The sequence below is a fragment of the Eptesicus fuscus genome, chromosome 14 (assembly GCF_027574615.1).
Source record: "Eptesicus fuscus isolate TK198812 chromosome 14, DD_ASM_mEF_20220401, whole genome shotgun sequence".
NCBI classification, from domain to species: Eukaryota; Metazoa; Chordata; class Mammalia; order Chiroptera; family Vespertilionidae; genus Eptesicus; species Eptesicus fuscus.
Genome location: NC_072486.1, coordinates 6,667,849 through 6,685,294, shown reverse-complemented (window position 1 = coordinate 6,685,294; position 17,446 = coordinate 6,667,849). Strand labels below are relative to the sequence as shown.

At 44.8% G+C, this 17,446-nt stretch overlaps 1 protein-coding gene across 2 annotated transcripts in view; it reads left to right on the top strand.

Annotated features, from left to right (window-relative positions):
* The window catches only part of BMPER (BMP binding endothelial regulator), a 201,582-nt gene that overhangs the window by 57,552 nt on the left and 126,584 nt on the right, over positions 1-17,446 (top strand). For both annotated transcript variants that reach the window (XM_054726134.1, XM_054726133.1), the window contains exon 6: positions 823-905. In XM_054726134.1, the coding sequence (XP_054582109.1) occupies positions 823-905 (83 nt within the window). The remainder of the gene's footprint in view (positions 1-822; positions 906-17,446) is intronic.

Genomic DNA, 17,446 nt, shown 5'->3' with positions numbered 1-17,446 from the left:
CAGTGGGTCAGAACTGAGTTTAAATCTCAGCTCTGCCATCGGCCAGCTGGGTGAGTCACTTCTTCTCTCAGAGCCACGTCTTCCCCATTTATGGGGACAGTGACAAAAGTCCCTACTTGGTAGGCTCGCTGGTGAAGATGGAGTGAAATCATGGGTATGGAGGGCCTGGTAGAGGCTGGGCAATGCCTGCTCCTCACCGAGTGGCAGCTCTTTAGGTCACTTGCTATTTAGCTCATTATTGAGTTCTCTCACTGGGACTTCTGCTTGTCTCCTCTGGTCCCTCTGGCGTTTGGTTCCCCTGGCCATGGCCAATGAGGTCATGGTGAGTTCCACAGGCTCTGCAGGGCTCACCACTGTGCATTGGTCCCCCTCAGGCTGACCTGGGCCCAACCTCTGATGTGCTTTCAAGCATCTTGAGATTTTTGGGCCCATGTCAATCATTTGTATTCTTTCTTTCTTTCTTTCTTTCTTTCTTTCTTTCTTTCTTTCTTTCTTTCTTTCTTTCTTTCTTTCTTCCTTCCTTCCTTCCTTCCTTCCTTCCTTCCTTCCTTCCTTCCTTCCTTCCCTTCCCTTCCCTTCCCTTCCCTTCCCTTCCCTTCCCTTCCCTTCCCTTCCCTCCCTCCCCTCTCACTCCCTCCCTTCCTTCCTTCTTTCTTTCCTTCCTTCTTTTTTCTCACTATGAAGCAATGTTGTCCTCTGGTTAAAGAGGATGCTCTTCGAGGTGGAGGTGGAGATGGGAGATGGATGAGCAGTGGATAGAAAAATAGGGACAAACTGAACAAAGGCTGCTGCCCTCATTCTAAACTCTCCTTTGCTTTCCAGGCTGTGTGTTTGAGGGTGTGCAGTACCAAGAAGGGGAGGACTTTCAGCCCGAAGGAGACAAGTGCACCAAGTGTTCCTGCATTGTAAGTACTGCCCTGGGTGGTCCAAGGACGTTCCTTCTGGTTAATTGCAGCTGGGACTCAGCACGGGCAGCCCCGACTCTCCTTACAGTCTCTCCTTCTCTCCCTCCTGCTATGGAACCCAGGGGAAAGCTCATCTCTCTGCGACAGGTGTATTGCTCGATCTTGGCACTGTTAGCATTCGGGGCTGGGTAGGTCTTTCTCGTGGCAGCTGTCCTGTGCAATTGTAGGATGTTTAGCAGCATCCACTTTCACCCTCAGTTTTGACAACCAAAAATGTCTGCAGATATTGCCACCTGTCCCCTGAGAACAAGATCACTCCTGATTGAGAACCACTGGTCTAAGGAATGGGGGGGAAGAGGCTGATTTTCCTCCACTTGCATCTTCTTTGGGGAGACATGGATTCTCTGCTCTTTGGGCAAAGAAGCTTCTTGCTGAAGCAGCTGTTGAGTTCTTTAGTCAAATGGGAAGCAGATGGGGTCAGCTCGCCTCAGTGAATTCTGGGTGGTGAAGAACCTGGTCTAAAGATTGGTCAGTTGCGTTGGGGAAATGGACAGGAGGAAGTGGCCCCTGAACTGTGGGTTCAGGGTGGAGTAGGGATTGGTGAGGCAAAGCCACAGACCTGCCTCTCCAAGCATTGCTGAGTTGTAACTCATGTACCAAGGATATCTTCAGAGTGCTTAAGAATGAGAAAAGGAACTTGGCTGATGTTATGATGTTGAGGGGATCTTTTTTATTGATGTATTTTAAATTTGGAGTAAAATCATTGGTGATGATGGTGGTCACAGTGATGATGGGAACCTAGTCTTAACAAGCCGTTCCAAGTTATTTATACCATATATTTTTAAAGCTTTTAATCTTTTGTAATAAAGAACATACAGTGTGCATCTCAGAATATTAAAAATAATGGGGAACTCTAGCATCGTAATTTCACCAAAGTAGAATCATATGTGGATCATCGTAAATCACAGTATTTGTCATTTCTCTACATGTCTTTCCTAAAATCTTTCCCCTTCCTACAGCACATACAACTTAGAGAGTCCCGAGTAAAATAAGCATGACCCAGGGTGAGGGTGTTTTTGTAAGGGGAAGGGGGAGGAAAGAAAAAAGGGGGAGGAAGACTGGGAAGGAGAGGATATATGTGTGTGTGTGTGTGTGTGTGTATAAAATATATGTAATATGAGGTATATAATGCACATCATAGTGTAATAATACATAAAAACAGGTAATTTACTAATTAAAATGAACATGATTCTGCATATTTAGATTCCACTTCCATGTGGATAAATAGATTTGTGTTTTTTTTCATGTAGATCATTTCTATTTGCTATTAAATATTGCTTATTTTTTTCCTATTGGCAGCTGTAAAGTTTGTTGATAATTTTTTTTATGCATCCCATTCTTTTGGGTAGATTGAGGAAAAACAAGGCACCCCTAAGTAGAAAATTTTAATTCTGCACCTAAACAAACTATCTTTCTCAGAAAGGTATGCCAAGGCTGAGCAGATGAGCCTCCTTGAGGGACTGGGGATGGGATTTAGGACATGGAAAGAGGATGGAAGATCCTGTAGATTTACCATTAACAATCATGCGAAGTAATTTAATGTTGGGGAGCAGAAGTGAGTTTGGAGATCATATGTGCAGGGTCACAACTCAAATGCATTCAAGGCATTCGGATTTCATGTGTTTCTAAACACAACACACCTGAGGACCAAGCTCAGGGCCCTGGAAGTCCTGCTTTCATTTTTGGTTGAACAAGTAAAAATGCAAAGATGTTGGTTGCCCAAGCTTTCCTGCTCAGTGAGTTCTCTGCAGACCTATATTCTATATCATTTTCTGTACCCCTATATCTGATTTCCCGTGTTCTTGTAGTCCTAATCCTATATTCTTCCTAGTTCCCTTTTGCTATCCTCAGCACTTTGGAGCCACTAATGGCTCTGATGTCCATCTTTCCACTGATAGGACGGGTGGCCGAGAGGACAGAGCCGTGCTTGGGGATAGGACTCTTGTGAGTAAGCTTGGGTATGGGAGGGCCATCAGAGCAGTTTTTATTTTTGAGAATACAAAATTTTTTTTGCAGCTTGTTATTTATTTATTTTCTCTTTATTGATTAAGGTATTACATATGTGTCCTTATCCTCTCTGCAGCTTGTTATTAAAATAACCTGTTCGTCGTTGTTGTTAATCCTCACTTGAGGATATTTATTTATAGATTTTTTTTAGAGTGTAAGGTATGTGGAGAGACAAAGAGACAGAAACATCAATGTGAGAGAGATACATCAATTGGTTGCCTCCCGCATATGCCCTGACCAGGGCCGGGGAATCAAGCCTGCAACTGAGGTACATGCCCTTGTGACACAGCACACTAAAACCAGGACTGTCTTCTCTTCCAAACCGTGACATTCTTGCCCTTTAAAGCCACCAGCCCCTTCTTGCCGGGGAAGAATAGCTATTGTTAGATAGATCTCCCACCTCTTTGGATTGCTGTCTGCCTCAGAGCACCGCCTCTGGAGTTGTGCACCTGTGAGGAATCCTCGTGAATATTACCTGTCTCTGATAAATGAATCTCTAACTCTTCCAGGTGTTCCCTACCCCTGCCCCTCCAGTAAGCACTGCATATGTCAGCTGGCTTGTGTTTCCTATCCAACCGCCTTAGTTACACTCTCCAAATTTGGGAAGCTCTGTCTACCCATGCTTTTGTGATGTGGTGACGGAGACGGACAACTGGAGAGACCCCCCATCTCATTGAGATGGATTCTTTAGATAGTGAAACAAATGCCTGACCCATGATTTTACGTCCTGACTCGGGTCGCGGCAGTCTATATGGCTGGCATTCCAGACAGCTGAGCGCATGCTGACGTCTGAAGATAACTGGAGAGGATTTCACAATTTCACTCTGACTCGTTCCAGAAGCAGAGCGCCTGACATTTTTAGGTGTGAATATCATCATGACTCATGTGAAGAATCCTTTCCTATTACTTGTGAAACCGTATCGTCCCCATCTACTCATTAGATACATAAGAGAGCCAAGAGAATCCCTTCTCCAGAGTCCCGATACCAGGGGATGCAGACCTGAGCCCCTCTGGCTGTTCCTCAGAGTTGTCTGAGTTATTTAGTATGTCTTCCTCATGACCTGTGTTCAGTCTGAATAAGTCCTATATTTATTTTATTTTGAATATATTTTATTGATTTTAGAGAGGAAGGGAGAGGGAGAGAGATATATAGAAACATCAATGATGAGAATCATTGATCGGCTTCCTCCTGCACACCCTACACTGGGGATCGAGCCCACAACCTGGGCATGCGCCCTGACTGGGAATCCAACCATGACTTCCTGGTTCATAGGTCAACACTCAACCACTGAGCAACACTGGCTGGGCTCTATATTCATTTTAAAAGGGAAAGAAGTTAACTCTTTCCTAAGGCAGAAGGAAAGCACATATCTGCCTCTCTTTTGCTTAATCTTGAGCTTTTATTACCTGCCTCATGGAACAGCACACAGGTCTGCATGCTTTTGTCAGGCAATTCTCAAGGAACGGGGTGGTGGCAGTTGACACAGACCGTGTCTCCCAGGCCTCTGAGACCAAAGACCAATGTGCCACTGAGAGATGTCTGCATTCTCTTTTCAAGAGAACTATTTTAAGAAGCCTCCGGGCTCTTGGAAACTGCTTGCTGAAGGGAGGGAAGCCCACGGAGCTGTCGGACGCTCTTAAAAGAGTGGCAAGTCCTCAGTCTGTAAAAGCAGCCAAATTAACCGGCCAAGATCAATTACTTTTGCTGACAAAGGCGTATTAAGTTCCGAGGATTTTTACTAATAAACATGGGTTGTTAATGGGCTGTCTGTGATGAAGGAGCCGTGCTTTATTGGCTCTTGGAGGCCCTGAAGTCCATAAACACCTTTGCTCTCACTTACACTTCGGAGATTGCAAAGTGCTGTCTCCCGGGAAAATGAACTCCTAGGATGGTTGTTTGGCGAGAACAAAGGAAATGGAGATCTTCATGGTACCCACCCTTCTTAGACCCAGTCCCCTGACCTCTGCCAAGTTCTTTGGCCTCCTCATCGGCCCTCCCTCGCTCTCTCTGCTCTGGCCTCTGGGCAGAACCTCGGGTCCTCACTGTGCACGGCGTGGACCAGACCCGCAGCCTTGGCCTCACCCCAGAGCTTGTTAGAAATGCAGAATCCTGGGCCCCTCCCCAGACCCACTGAATTGAAATGCAGTTTCACAAGCTTCTCAGAGGATTCATTTGCCGAATAGAGTTCGAGGAGCACTGGTCTAGCATTGCATGGCCTTGACTTAGGCTGCTTTTTCTTCCTTCTGTCCTTTCCCCAGCTATCGTGTCCCGTGCCTAGTTCACACCCACCCATCTGCCTTTAGAAGCCCACACCTCCCTTCTGACTCCCAGACCAGATAAGTCCTGTTGCCAAACCCTTCAGAGCAACCATACTTTACTTTACAAATATTGAAAATGATTGCTAGTATTGTTGTGATTGATAATTTTAGTATTTCACTTCATGTGGGTACAAGGCTGACTGTGTACCTTCAGTGCGTGGTCCATAAAGGGCATTCATAATCATCGCTCAGTTTTTCTTTACCCCCCACCGCCTCTCTCGCACTCTGCTACTTTATTTCCCCGGCACTGGTAGTCCTCACCCATTCAGCAGGGAACAGGGAGCTGCGCATCACAGTTGATGCGCTCAGAGAGGAAGATGGATTTATGGCCCGCTGCTGGAGCGCTTACTATAAATTGCATGGAATGTGGATGACTTCCCTGGAGATCTCTGGCTTGAAAAGTGTTCTCTAAGCCTCAGAAATTGCCTCTGTGCATGGCAGCCAGAAGACGCAGTGGCAGGAAGCTCCCACTGATGATCAGGGCCACACTCAGGCTTGACCGTGCCCTGAAGCAAGGGGGAGGACCTCCGATCTCTCCCTGTCCCAGTGTCTGGCTTCAGGGTGCGCTTCACTGGAATAGGAAGCACTGCGCCATCCCAGCAGCTCCGTGGTCACATGAAGCCACAGCCATGCCAGTGCTGTATTCCTAGCCACACTGCTGTTCCTCTGGCAAGACTGGGGACCCGCAGCACGGAACCCTCTCGTGGCCTCCGTCTTACTTGTAACGTGCAATTCAGCGCATTTCCATTACAGGCTGTCTCTCTGAGTCTTTTCTGTCTAGGGGGAGGAATTTGGCTACATCTGGGCAATAAATTGGAGAATTGAGCAATTATTGAGTGAATTAGATCAGTGTGGGCCCCAAACTCTCCGAGTCGTTTGCAAAATGATGCTGAAATGTTGGTGTTGTTGCTGCAGTGTTCCATTTGGCATCATGGATGTACCATCACTCTGAGGACAAGATGGTCTTGGTTTGGAAGAGTCAATGGGGGGTGGGGTAGGGTAGGCTTTTCTTTATGAGCTGGATAGCATTTAACAATTAGGAGGAGCCTCCAACTTGCTTAGGAACTGGCTGGTGTTCTTGGTATTTTATGTTGGGTGGATCTGTGCAGTTGTGTTCCATCTGTCAGCTGAGGCTTCTATCGGAGGGCTGCTGCAATGCCATTCTCTTTAGATTGAATCCAACTATTGTTGGGGAAGGGGGATGTCGGACTGTTGCTTCTTAACAGTACCATCCAAATGACCTGCTTGGAGGACAAAGTTGAGTTTGTTGCTTTCTGTGGTCGTTGATCATTACCTTGACAGAACCTTAAAATAGTGTCTTAGAAGGAAAAGTTTCCGAAATCAATAGGGGGCCTAATTTTATTTGATGTTGAAAAGATTGGGAATGATTTATATTTTTTGAATTGTATTTCAGTCCCGCCTCATGTGTTTTCAGGCCAAATCCAGAATTTTAATCCCTAAATATGTCTTTATTTTTGTGTGTGGTTTCTAAGGTTCTTTATATAATTTATAGTTGAATCGTCCTGTAAAGTTATTTTTTTGCCCAGGAGCCACCATCCTAAAAATGAGTCAATAGGGAAAATAATTAGAAAACTTCTCATATGGCACTTGAGCATTTAGTGGAAAACACACAGTTTGGAAAGGAATCAGCAAGTGATTTAATTACAGAGACATTACTAATAACAATAGTTATTTTACTGAGTGTATACCCCATGCCAGAGGGTTTAATGTTCATTTTCAAGCTTGTTCTTTAGCAAAGGAGGCATTAACCCCATTTTTTAAAATATATTTTATTGATTTTTCACAGAGAGGAAGGGAGAGGGGGAGAGAGCTAGAAACATCGATGAGAGAGAAACATCGACCAGCTGCCTCCTGCACACCCCCCACTGGGGATGTGCCCGCAACCAAGGCACTTGCCCTTGACCGGAATCGAACCCGGGACCCCAGAGTCCGCCGGCTGACACTCTATCCACTGAGCCAAACCGGTCAGGGCCTAGCCCCATTTTTTTTTATGAAGAAACTGAGGTTCTGATTAGTTTAGTAGCTTGCCTCAGCGCAAAGAGCTAATAAGAGCTGAAATCCTGAACTGCCTGATTAAAAAGCCACTTATCATTTCTCTCCCATCCTCCGTTCCTCCCCACCAGTCAATGCGATTCTGGGATATTATGTATGAGTGTTTTTAGGCATTTGAAAGTGGTAAATGCCACTTGGATCTATGGAGTGAAGAGCAACCAGACATTATGAGGGAGAAATAATGGTGACATGACATGAGCATCCGCAAAGAACCCCAGTTTTGGTGCGAGAGATATTAACACGTGAAGATGTGAATTCTTCTTCCTCTCTCTGAAGTTCACAAGTCTAAGCAAGTTTAAACTCATACCAGATTTCAGCCTTGGGCGCTCAGCCGAGTGTCTGTCACCGTGATGCCAGAGTGGGTGAAGAAGGCATATCTGTTACCCTCAATCAGCTGGAGAGTGGAGACACTGTATCTCCACGCCAAGAAGCCGTGAATACACACAGAACATGTGATCGTTGCTGGGACAGAGCCATTCTTGTCTCTGCTTCCAAAAATGGATGGAAATACACGTTTATCTGATGGGACCCATCTATTCCTTCTCATAGTCACTGATGAAACAGAAGCATCGATTTGGAAAGCCTTCCTTGGAGATTCTATACCTAGACATGCGTCTCAGTGGTTCTGCGAATTAAGTGCATCCTCCTGGTCGGTTGAAGGGGCAATTGTGGAATTGCTTTCAAACAGTTGCTTTTTCCTCTCTCTCCAAGAAGCAGATTTGAGTGAAGTTTGGAATAGACATTGCGAGTTGGTGGAAGAATGAGCTCAATCGATGAAATCCTATCTGATTGTGCTCTTGTGAAAATCATTCCTTTTATTCCCCCACTCCCGCTCTTCCTTATTCTCTTAAAGGCCTGCCACACGACGAGCCCCTTTCATCTCCCGAAAATCCCAGGAAATGTACCAATTTTACTAAATGCTGAAGAGGTTTCTGGCGCATTATTCATTCCTCTTTCCATCTTTCCATCCATCACTTGTGAAAAGCGGTCATTTATTAATTTAACAATGATTGAATGTCTCCTGTGTGCTAGACACTATATGTTAGGTACTGATCGCCCAAAGATGAAGGGATTTCATTTTTTTCTCTACAGATAATTACAGTGCATTGGCCTGTATATATTTCTTAAAAATAAACCCCAAATGAAATCATTCTGCAGCAATGCTGTGTGTGCTATGTATAAGGTAATAAATATATGATACGTGCCAACCATAAGATATATAGTAATTATAAAAAGTCCAGATATATAGAAAAACAGTAATAATTCTATAACTCAAAGTTAACCACTGATGATATAATTTGATATATTTTCTTCCAACCTTTTTTTCTTTATATTTACATGGAGTCATATATCTAGATAGGATCACATTTTGTATGTAGTTTTGCATCCTGGTTATTTTCATTTAATATTATATTGTGAGCACATTTCCATTTCATTAAAGAGTCATTGTAAAATAATTTTTACTAGTTACATAATATTCTATCAGTATACTGGAATTAAAAATAAATTTATTGGGGTGACATTGGTTAATAGGATCATATAGGCTAGAATTTATTTATTAAATTTTCTGGTATTAAAAATTAATACTGTTTTCAGTTTAAGCTATTATGAATGATGCAACAAACATCTTTGAAAATTAATCTTTTCTTGTTTCTCTATTTCCTTAGGCTAAACTCATAGAAGGATAATTAGTGAGTTAAGGATACAAACATTTTGAGGGAAGAGTGTGTGTGTGTGTGTGTGTCTGTATTGCTACAATACCTTATATAGGTACATACATGTACATATGTGTATATCTTCCTGCCTCAAAACTGTTTTTCCATTTGAGAATCTTGTTTTCACTGGTGTTTGGCTTCTGAAACTGAATGTTTTTCATACGTTTATTAGTCAATTGTGCTTCTGTAAATTGTGTGTTTTTATTCCTCATTTTCTATTGAGCAATTCAAGTTCCATTGAAGTCAATGTGTGCACTATGGATATGAATCTTTTGGTAGTTCTGTAAAGGTATGTTTTTAAGAACACTGAAAAAACTCTGTGTGTGCACTTTGATCTTAGTGTGTATGTTGCATGTTGGATAAGGGCAGAGTTTGCAGAAATCCCATGTCTTCTTCCAGACCTTTCTCCTCAAATCTAGATCCAAATATATTAACAAGGAGAAAAGTGAGTCAACATTGTCAGCTCCCAAGTTTAATTAGTCCAAGACTTTTCTTTATTTATGCTCCTCTCTTTCCATCTCCGAGTCCCTCATTTTAAGATAGTGACCTTTAAGATAGTGACCCTGCTCCCGTACTAAAATGATGCTACTTTGGGTTCCTACAGTGCCTCTTCCCTTCCCCATGGCTCTGCAGCCTCCCGCCTCTCTCTGTCTTGGCCCAGCCTTCTCTTTCTCTCCTGGCTCAGAGTGAGGAGTGTTTGAGCTGCTTTCCAGACCTAATCATATATTTGGGCTCTTGCTCCCATTTCTTCCTGCCTCTTGGTCTTCTTTGTTTTAGATTTTAACTTAAAATATATTGATCGGCTGCCTCCTACATGCCTCCTACTGGGCACTGAGCCTGCAACCCAAGCATGTGCCCTGACCAGGAGTGGAACCGTGTCCTTCTGGTTCCATGCTCAGTCAGTGAGCCACTCTGGCTGGGCACAGATTTTAACTTTTCTGAGGACAGGCCCCGTGTACCTCACACCTTTGAGTGCAGTGTCTTGCGTGTCATAAACAGAAACTATTGGACTAAATGCCTGGCCTTAACCCTTTTTGATTTGATTATTTATGTTCTTGAAAATGAGTTATATGATCTAGAACTTTCTTCTTACTTGGCTCTTTGTTTCAGTCTATTCACTGCTTTTCTTTCAGTGAACATGGTGACATGAAGGATTTATGATAAATCTGTAGAGAAAGAGAATCCAATGTAAAGCATTAAAAAAAACCCCACCTGTTGAAAAAGCTTCAGAGTAGCTGTGTGAAGAGGATGGGGTAGGGCTGGGTGAGCTCTGGCTCCTCACAGATAGGATTGCAAGTATAAGAACGCATCTTCCTGTGTGTGGGAGGAAGAGAAAAGAAACAGGTATTAATGAAAGGAAAAAGAAATATTCTATTTTGTCAGCAAAATCAAATAAAATACAGTGATACAGTACTGTACAATATTTCTTCTTTTTCTCTATTATTATCCTGACTTTTGTTCTGGTTTTTATTATTTTACTAGTGGCCCAGTGCACAAAATTCATGCACGGTGGGGAGGAGAGGGGAGTCCCCTCAGCCCAGCCTGCACCCTCTCCAATCCGGGCCCCCTTGGGGGATGTCCAACTGCTGGTTTAGGCCCGATCCCCAGGATCGGGCCTAAACTGGCAGTCGCACATTCCTCTCACAAGCCTTGACCACTGGCTCCTAATCGCTCACCTGCCTGCCTGCCTGGTCACCCCTAACTTCCCCTTGCTGCCAGCCAGGTCGCCCCCAACTGCCCCCCCCCCGCCATCCTGGTCACCCCTTATGACCCCATCTGCCGGACTGGTTGCTCCCAACTGCCCCCTCTGCTGGCCTGGTTGCCCCTAAGTGCCCCACCTGCTGGCCTGGTCACCCCCAACTGCTCCCCCCCACCAGCCTAATCGCCCCTCACTGCCCCCCCTGCCAGCCTAATCACCTCCAACTGCTCCCTCTGCCAGCCTGGTCGCCCCCAACTGCCCCCCTCACCAGCCTGGTCGCCTCTTACTGCCCTCTCCCCTGCCGGCCTGGTCACCCCCAACTGCCCCCCCCTCGCCAGATCCTGGTCACCCCCAACTGCCCCCCCTGCCAGCCTGGTTGCCCTTCAAGGCCTCCCCACTGGCCTGGTTACCCCACACAGCCTGCTGTTCAGTCGTTTGGTCATCCCTTACTAACCCCCCTGCCGGCCTGGTTGCCCCACACAGCCTGCTGTTCAGTCATTTGGTCGTCCCTCACTAATCCTCCTGCCTGCCTGGTTGTAGGCAGTTATCTTGTGGGGGTGTGATGGTCAATTTGCATATTACCTCTTTATTATATAGGAATAGGATTTTTTCAATTATATTTTTTAATAGAGTTGACATTCAGTATTATTTTGTATGAGTTTTAGGTGTGCAGCATCATGGTTAGATGAGTCCTTACCTGTTTTTTAAATGGGAGCCTATGGGTCTGCTCCTCTCTTTGTTGCCTTGTTTCTGCTTCCTGGTGTCACCCACCTCCCCACCCACACCTCTACCCCTTTCCTTCTCCTCCCGCTTCCATTTTCCTTTCCTGATAATTTCCGGTCCCCCCTAAACTGTCCCTCTTGGATTCTCATCAGGGATCTCCCATGATAGCCTGTGTTAATAAAGCAGCATAATTCATTTTCATTGCTATCCTGGTCTCTCCTTGAATAGCCATCCCAGAGTGCTGTACACACTAGATGTTCAGGAAATACTTTTTGGATGAATAGATTACACAGTTTGGCACCTTTTAAATGTCATTCAAACGTTCGATTTGGAGGGTGGCAGGGTTTTTGTGGTCCCGTGAATGGCTTCAATTATCATTTCCTTTGAGTGGAATTTTAAATGGTACCACTTGTCAGCATAAGCAGCGATGTGTTCGGTTCTCCCAAAGATTGGGGGGTGGGGTACTGAACCGCACACACAGGAGAGAATTGTTTCCCCTGTATACATCCAACACAGTTTTCTAAAGCCCATCTCCGAATCATCAGTGTGCATCATCCCCCGTAAGCCCACCAAAGCCCTCTACCTGGGGTTGAGAAGAGCCAGCGTGAAAAATTGAGCAGCCTTTACTGTTTAGAAGGGGGACAGGCCTCCAGGATCTGGGCGAAGCTTCTGTGTAAGGAGACCGTGAAATGTATAAGTTACCTGGAGTTATATCCCGTGTCAGACGCCTCGGTCATGTAATACCTCGCACTACTGTTTCACTCCAGTGCCTCTCTGTTCTCTGTGAGACACATACTAGACCCAGACAACACGGTCCCCGTTAACAGTGTCATGTTCCAAATGTCCTGCGCAAGGACTTTTCAATCCTCTGACTGTGGCTGGAATTAAACAACAGGAAAACAGACACATTCATAATGAGTAGAAAGACATCCCCTTCCGTGAGGGGCAGAGGCACCTGCTTCATTTTTGGTCGGGTTAAAGAGAAATTTGTAATGTAGTCAAACACCAATAAAAATAGCTATGCATCACGAAGGGATAGCCCTTGTTCCTACTTGAAGAACTAAAATTCAATAATAGAAAAATTACTTTCTAATTTTGAAATGAGAATGGAAATTTACTCTCACCGAATCAACACTGGTACATATCTTAATGTCTTCATCCTTTAATGAGACAAAACAGGCTTCCAATCTATTTCCCCAAGTTTGCTGCAGGGCTGTGTTGACTCGAGGGCTCTTTTCCCTCACCAATCTGAGTTGGGGACTGTGATTGGTAGATGACAGGACTGACTGTTCCTGACATCGGTGGGAAATGAGTGTCTTTTCAGTTTCAAGTTCAAGAAAAGGCGAGGAGGGGACTCTTGAGACTTTCTGGTTTTGTTATTAGGTTTTCAGCATCCACAAAATTCATAAACAATGGATACAGCTGTCTTTAATAACACAGCCTGCCGGCGGAGAGAGCTGAGCACACGCCAGGGAACATCAGGCTGCAAGAAGGCCTCTTCAATACAGAGATTTTCATATGCTGAAGCAAGATTGCATTTTTAACCAAACTGGATGTTTACCCGAAATGTCTATCATTAAGTAAGATCATTTGGCCAAGAGCTAGGAGAAGTGGAGTGACCTTTTTGATATTTTTTAACAGCCTTCCATTTATTGCTGTATGGTTCTGAGTGGGTTCAGGCGTGAAGATGTATCCCTCAGGGGACATTGCTGTGGGCAAAGGATTTCAGCATTGGTTAGACCTGTGCTGACCAATGGGGTAGCCACGGCCACACGTGCTGTTGTGCTCACAACATGGCTGGTCTGAAAGAAGGCTGTTTGTATGACATACACAGCAGAAGTTACATCCACAGCAGGTATGAAAAGAAGAAAAGATGGGGAACCATTTCTTGGCAAAAAAAAAAACCTAGCCAGGGACCTTATGTTTTCTTCCTCTCACTGGAACATACCTAATATTATGGCAAACAGGATCTACAAAGCCATTCCATACGCGAAGGGTCTGATGCAAAACAAAAAGGAGAAGGGTCCTTTGCTTCCGGTTGTAGAAACAAAATAGAGGATTTTAGAGAATCCACTGCCCCCGTCATCTTTTTCTTTCTGAAATAAAAGAAGTCCCAGCCGATGTTGAGGATTTCGTGCGTGGGGTGATGAATAGAAACCACCTTGCCTAGTAACCCGCACCTACCAGATGCCTTCTCTTTCCCGCGGGACCAAATACGTTTTAGTTATAGTCCTTTCAGTGGTAGCCTGTTTCCGTTCAGGACATTTATTTCTTTTTCTTTTTTAAAAAAAATATATTTATTGATTTTTTTACAGAGAGGAAGGGAGAGGGATAGAGAGCTAGAAACATCAATCAGCTGCCTCCTGCACACCCCCTACTGGGGATGTGCCCGCAACCAAGGTACATGCCCTTGACCAGAATCGAACCTGGGACCCTACAGTCCGCAGGCCGATGCTCTATCCACTGAGCCAAACCGGTTAGGGCAGGACATTTATTTCTATATCAGACCTCAACAGAGTTTTCTGGGTGGGTTATTCTGTGGAGAAAACTACCGACAGCCCCTTGGTGTCTCAATTGCTGCCCTTCACACAGAAGGCAGCACGAGGAAGCTGCCTCTTTGCCTGTGGATGCCGGCGCCTTGCTCTTGGCTCGATGGGGCATCGGATTTTGAAGTCAGTCATTCTCTCTCTTCCCTTAAGGAGCTGCTGCACTTTCTCTAGGGTTTCATGATGGGGAGGTCTGAGCACCCTCCAGGTCACACTCTAACCCGCCCTGTGCAGTGGGGATATAAGGGAGTCACACATGCCATTTTAGATTTTCTAGGAGCCACATTGAAAGAACAAAGAGACAGGTGAAATGAATTTTGATAATAACACTACATTTAATCCTTTGTATTAAAATATTATTTCAATACATAGCATTATAAAAATATAAATGGGACATGTCACATTCTTTTTACATTTTTTCGTATTTGCTATGTATTTAACTTCCCGTGTGTATTTCACACGAACAGCGCTTCTTTTAGACTAGCCATGTTTCAAGTACAACAGCACCCGTGGCTCCTGGCTGCCACGCTGGATAGGTCAGGTATAGCCAATGCTGGAAGATAAGAAAGGACCAGGTCTCACACCCACACTCAACAGGACTTCCCTCCTGCCTAGCTCTGTCACGTGCCACATCGATGTTCTATTTGTGATTGGCCTGGTCGATACGTGCCAAGTGTCAAGAAATCAGCATGGACGTTGTAACCAGCAGAGTGGTCCTTCCTAAGGGTTTGCCTCCCTCTTCTCTGAGTCCTCCAAGGGCACCTCTTCTTTTTCAGCCAAAGCTCTACCCCCAACCTTATTTTCCAAGATTCCCTCATCACATAAACCTTTCCAGACACAATGGGCTCCTTGCAATTCCTCCAATGTTCCAGGCACACTCTTACCTCAGGGTTTTGTATTTATAGAGCCAACCCCGTGTCTGGAACATTCTTCCCCAGATGCCTAGGCCTGGCTCCTTCATCTCCTTCCAGGCTTGGCCTGAGTATCACCTTCTTAATTATGTCTTCCCTCATCAAGAATTGTCTAAAATGGTGATCCTGTTTTGCTACCAAGTCCCTCTGACAGCTGCTACTCCTTATTAAATCCACCTTGGTAATTTTATTGTCATCTGATATACTTTTTCCCCCCTCTGTCTTCCCTCCCTCCTCATCTTACCCCCTTGAGAATACAAACACCATTAAGACAGGAACAACGTTTTGCTCATGGCTGTGTTCCACTACCTAAAATGGAACCTAGCACACAGTAGTCTCTCAACAAATATATGCTGGATGAATGAATGAACAATACCAAGCAATACTAAGAATGCAGAATTTTAATCATAGTATCTACCAACAATTGATTAATACTTTGTGCAAGTCCTAACTACCACCCTGCCCCAGATAAATGGAGTTGCCTTGCTTCATTTGGAAAACACAATTGCATCGTCTGTGCCTTAGCTTTGCTGTGATTTGGGGCTCCCTCATGGACTTGTGTGTTGTTGTTCAGGTCAGTGAGACCCCAATGGGAGTCTGGTCAGTGCCTTCCGTAGGCACTATGCACTCTCAAATGGGGACTTGTTGGACTGTCAGAGCGGATTCACATTCATGCATTCTAGAAGGCTTTCCTTCTTTGGAAGTAGATCCTTAGGAATTCTCAAAAGTTAGCAACTCTCAAGTTGACTATTTAACAGAGGCAGGTTGGGTTACCTCCTCTGTCTTTACAAATCCACAAGCCCTACAAACAGATCTCTCCCGTTCAAGGTTAGACGAGTCCTTGAGAATGTTGTGAGCATGTGCACAGGGTCAAGGCTGAATGGGAAGAGGGGGTGTTGTTGTTGGCCAGATGCATGGGGAGCAGCGCTAACCATGGGGTTGTGCAGCCAACCAGTGTGATGTGATCCTCCGGCTGCCGGGGGCCTGGCAGACACCGGAGTCTGGCGCAGTGGCTGCCTCACTCTACAGAGGAAAGGCCAGTCTAATTTAGGAGCCAAACATCTTTCTGATCTCTTACCCATTTTATTCTCCAAGAAGGCATTGTTTCGAAGGCCTCAGCAGGAGGGAAGTGTCCTGTGTCAGGGGCTCTCTCAGGACTTTGTGACTTGTCGTCTGAGGTTAGCGAGGAGCTCTTGCCATCTCTTTCCTCCCTCTCTGCCTGCTCTCAGTCCCTAGATATAAAATTGGCAATGGCCATAAATAGATTTCACACTAAGTCATTCTTTCTTGCTGTGGAGCGGCCTCTTCCCATTCACTCTCTTACATGTTCCCAGAGAGGAACTCAAAGCTTTGTCGAAAGCTTCAGAGTCCAACCTCAAGATGGAAGTTTCTAGGTCAGTGATGGCGAACCTATGACACGCGTGTCAGCACTGACACGCGTAGCTATTTCTGATGACACGCGGCCGCTGAGGCAGCCGCATGCCGAGGATGAAACATTTGCTGTTCCTGAGGATGAAACATTTGCGAAATAATGTTTTTTCCTGAAAGTGACACACTAACCGAGTTATGCTCAGTTTTTTGGCGAAGTTTGACACACCAAACTCAAAAGGTTGCCCATCACTGTTCTAGGTGATATAGTCCTATTTTGACTTCACCATACTTGCCTGGGCACCGGGGACGTGGTGGGTTTCACATGCTGAGAACATGGGAGCTGGTGAATGAGAATTTAGAGTTCTAAGGCAAGAGGGTCTTGTGGCTACTTTAAAATTTGGTGAGATCGTTTGGGATTAAAACCAACAGCCCAACTTTGAAAAGATATGTCTTCTCCCCATAAAAAAAGAATCACATATAGGAAAATGTGGTCTTGAACCTGATTTTTAGTATATAGTAACTTTTATACATTCAAATTTTAATGCGAAAAAAGGCTTTACTGTATTTGCTGGTATACACTGTTAGGGCACTTATCAAATGGCACTTCTGAATTCATTCAGAGAAAGGATGTTTTGTTTGATATCAGATTTCCATTTCTCTTAAAGAGCCTTTCCTCCCGGGACCCTCAGCTTGGGCCTTACAATCTAGATGAGAAGACAAATATCCTGTCTAGTGACTGCTCAGCTCCTGACCTTCCCACAATCCTCACTGAACAAGCCAAATGCTTTTCAAGGACTGATGTTAAGCTATGTGTACACCTGGGGCCTGGGGTGATGAAGAGACACGGGGACAGGGAACCCGTTTTATTCTCCATTCTCTCTTTGAATCCTTCCTTCTGTTTCCTTCTTCTAAAGACCTCTTTGTTTTCTCCCACCTCCTCAGAACTTCAAAGGTGACCATGGTTGGAAGTAAGTTGGAGACATTTGCCAACCCTCTAGTAGGGGGTGTAATATCCAGAGCTTCATGGTTAAGATCTGAAAGTTTTTCATTTGTCTGGCACAAATTGGCTAATGATGGTGTTCTTTCTTCTGATTATGATTTCTGTAACAAACCCATA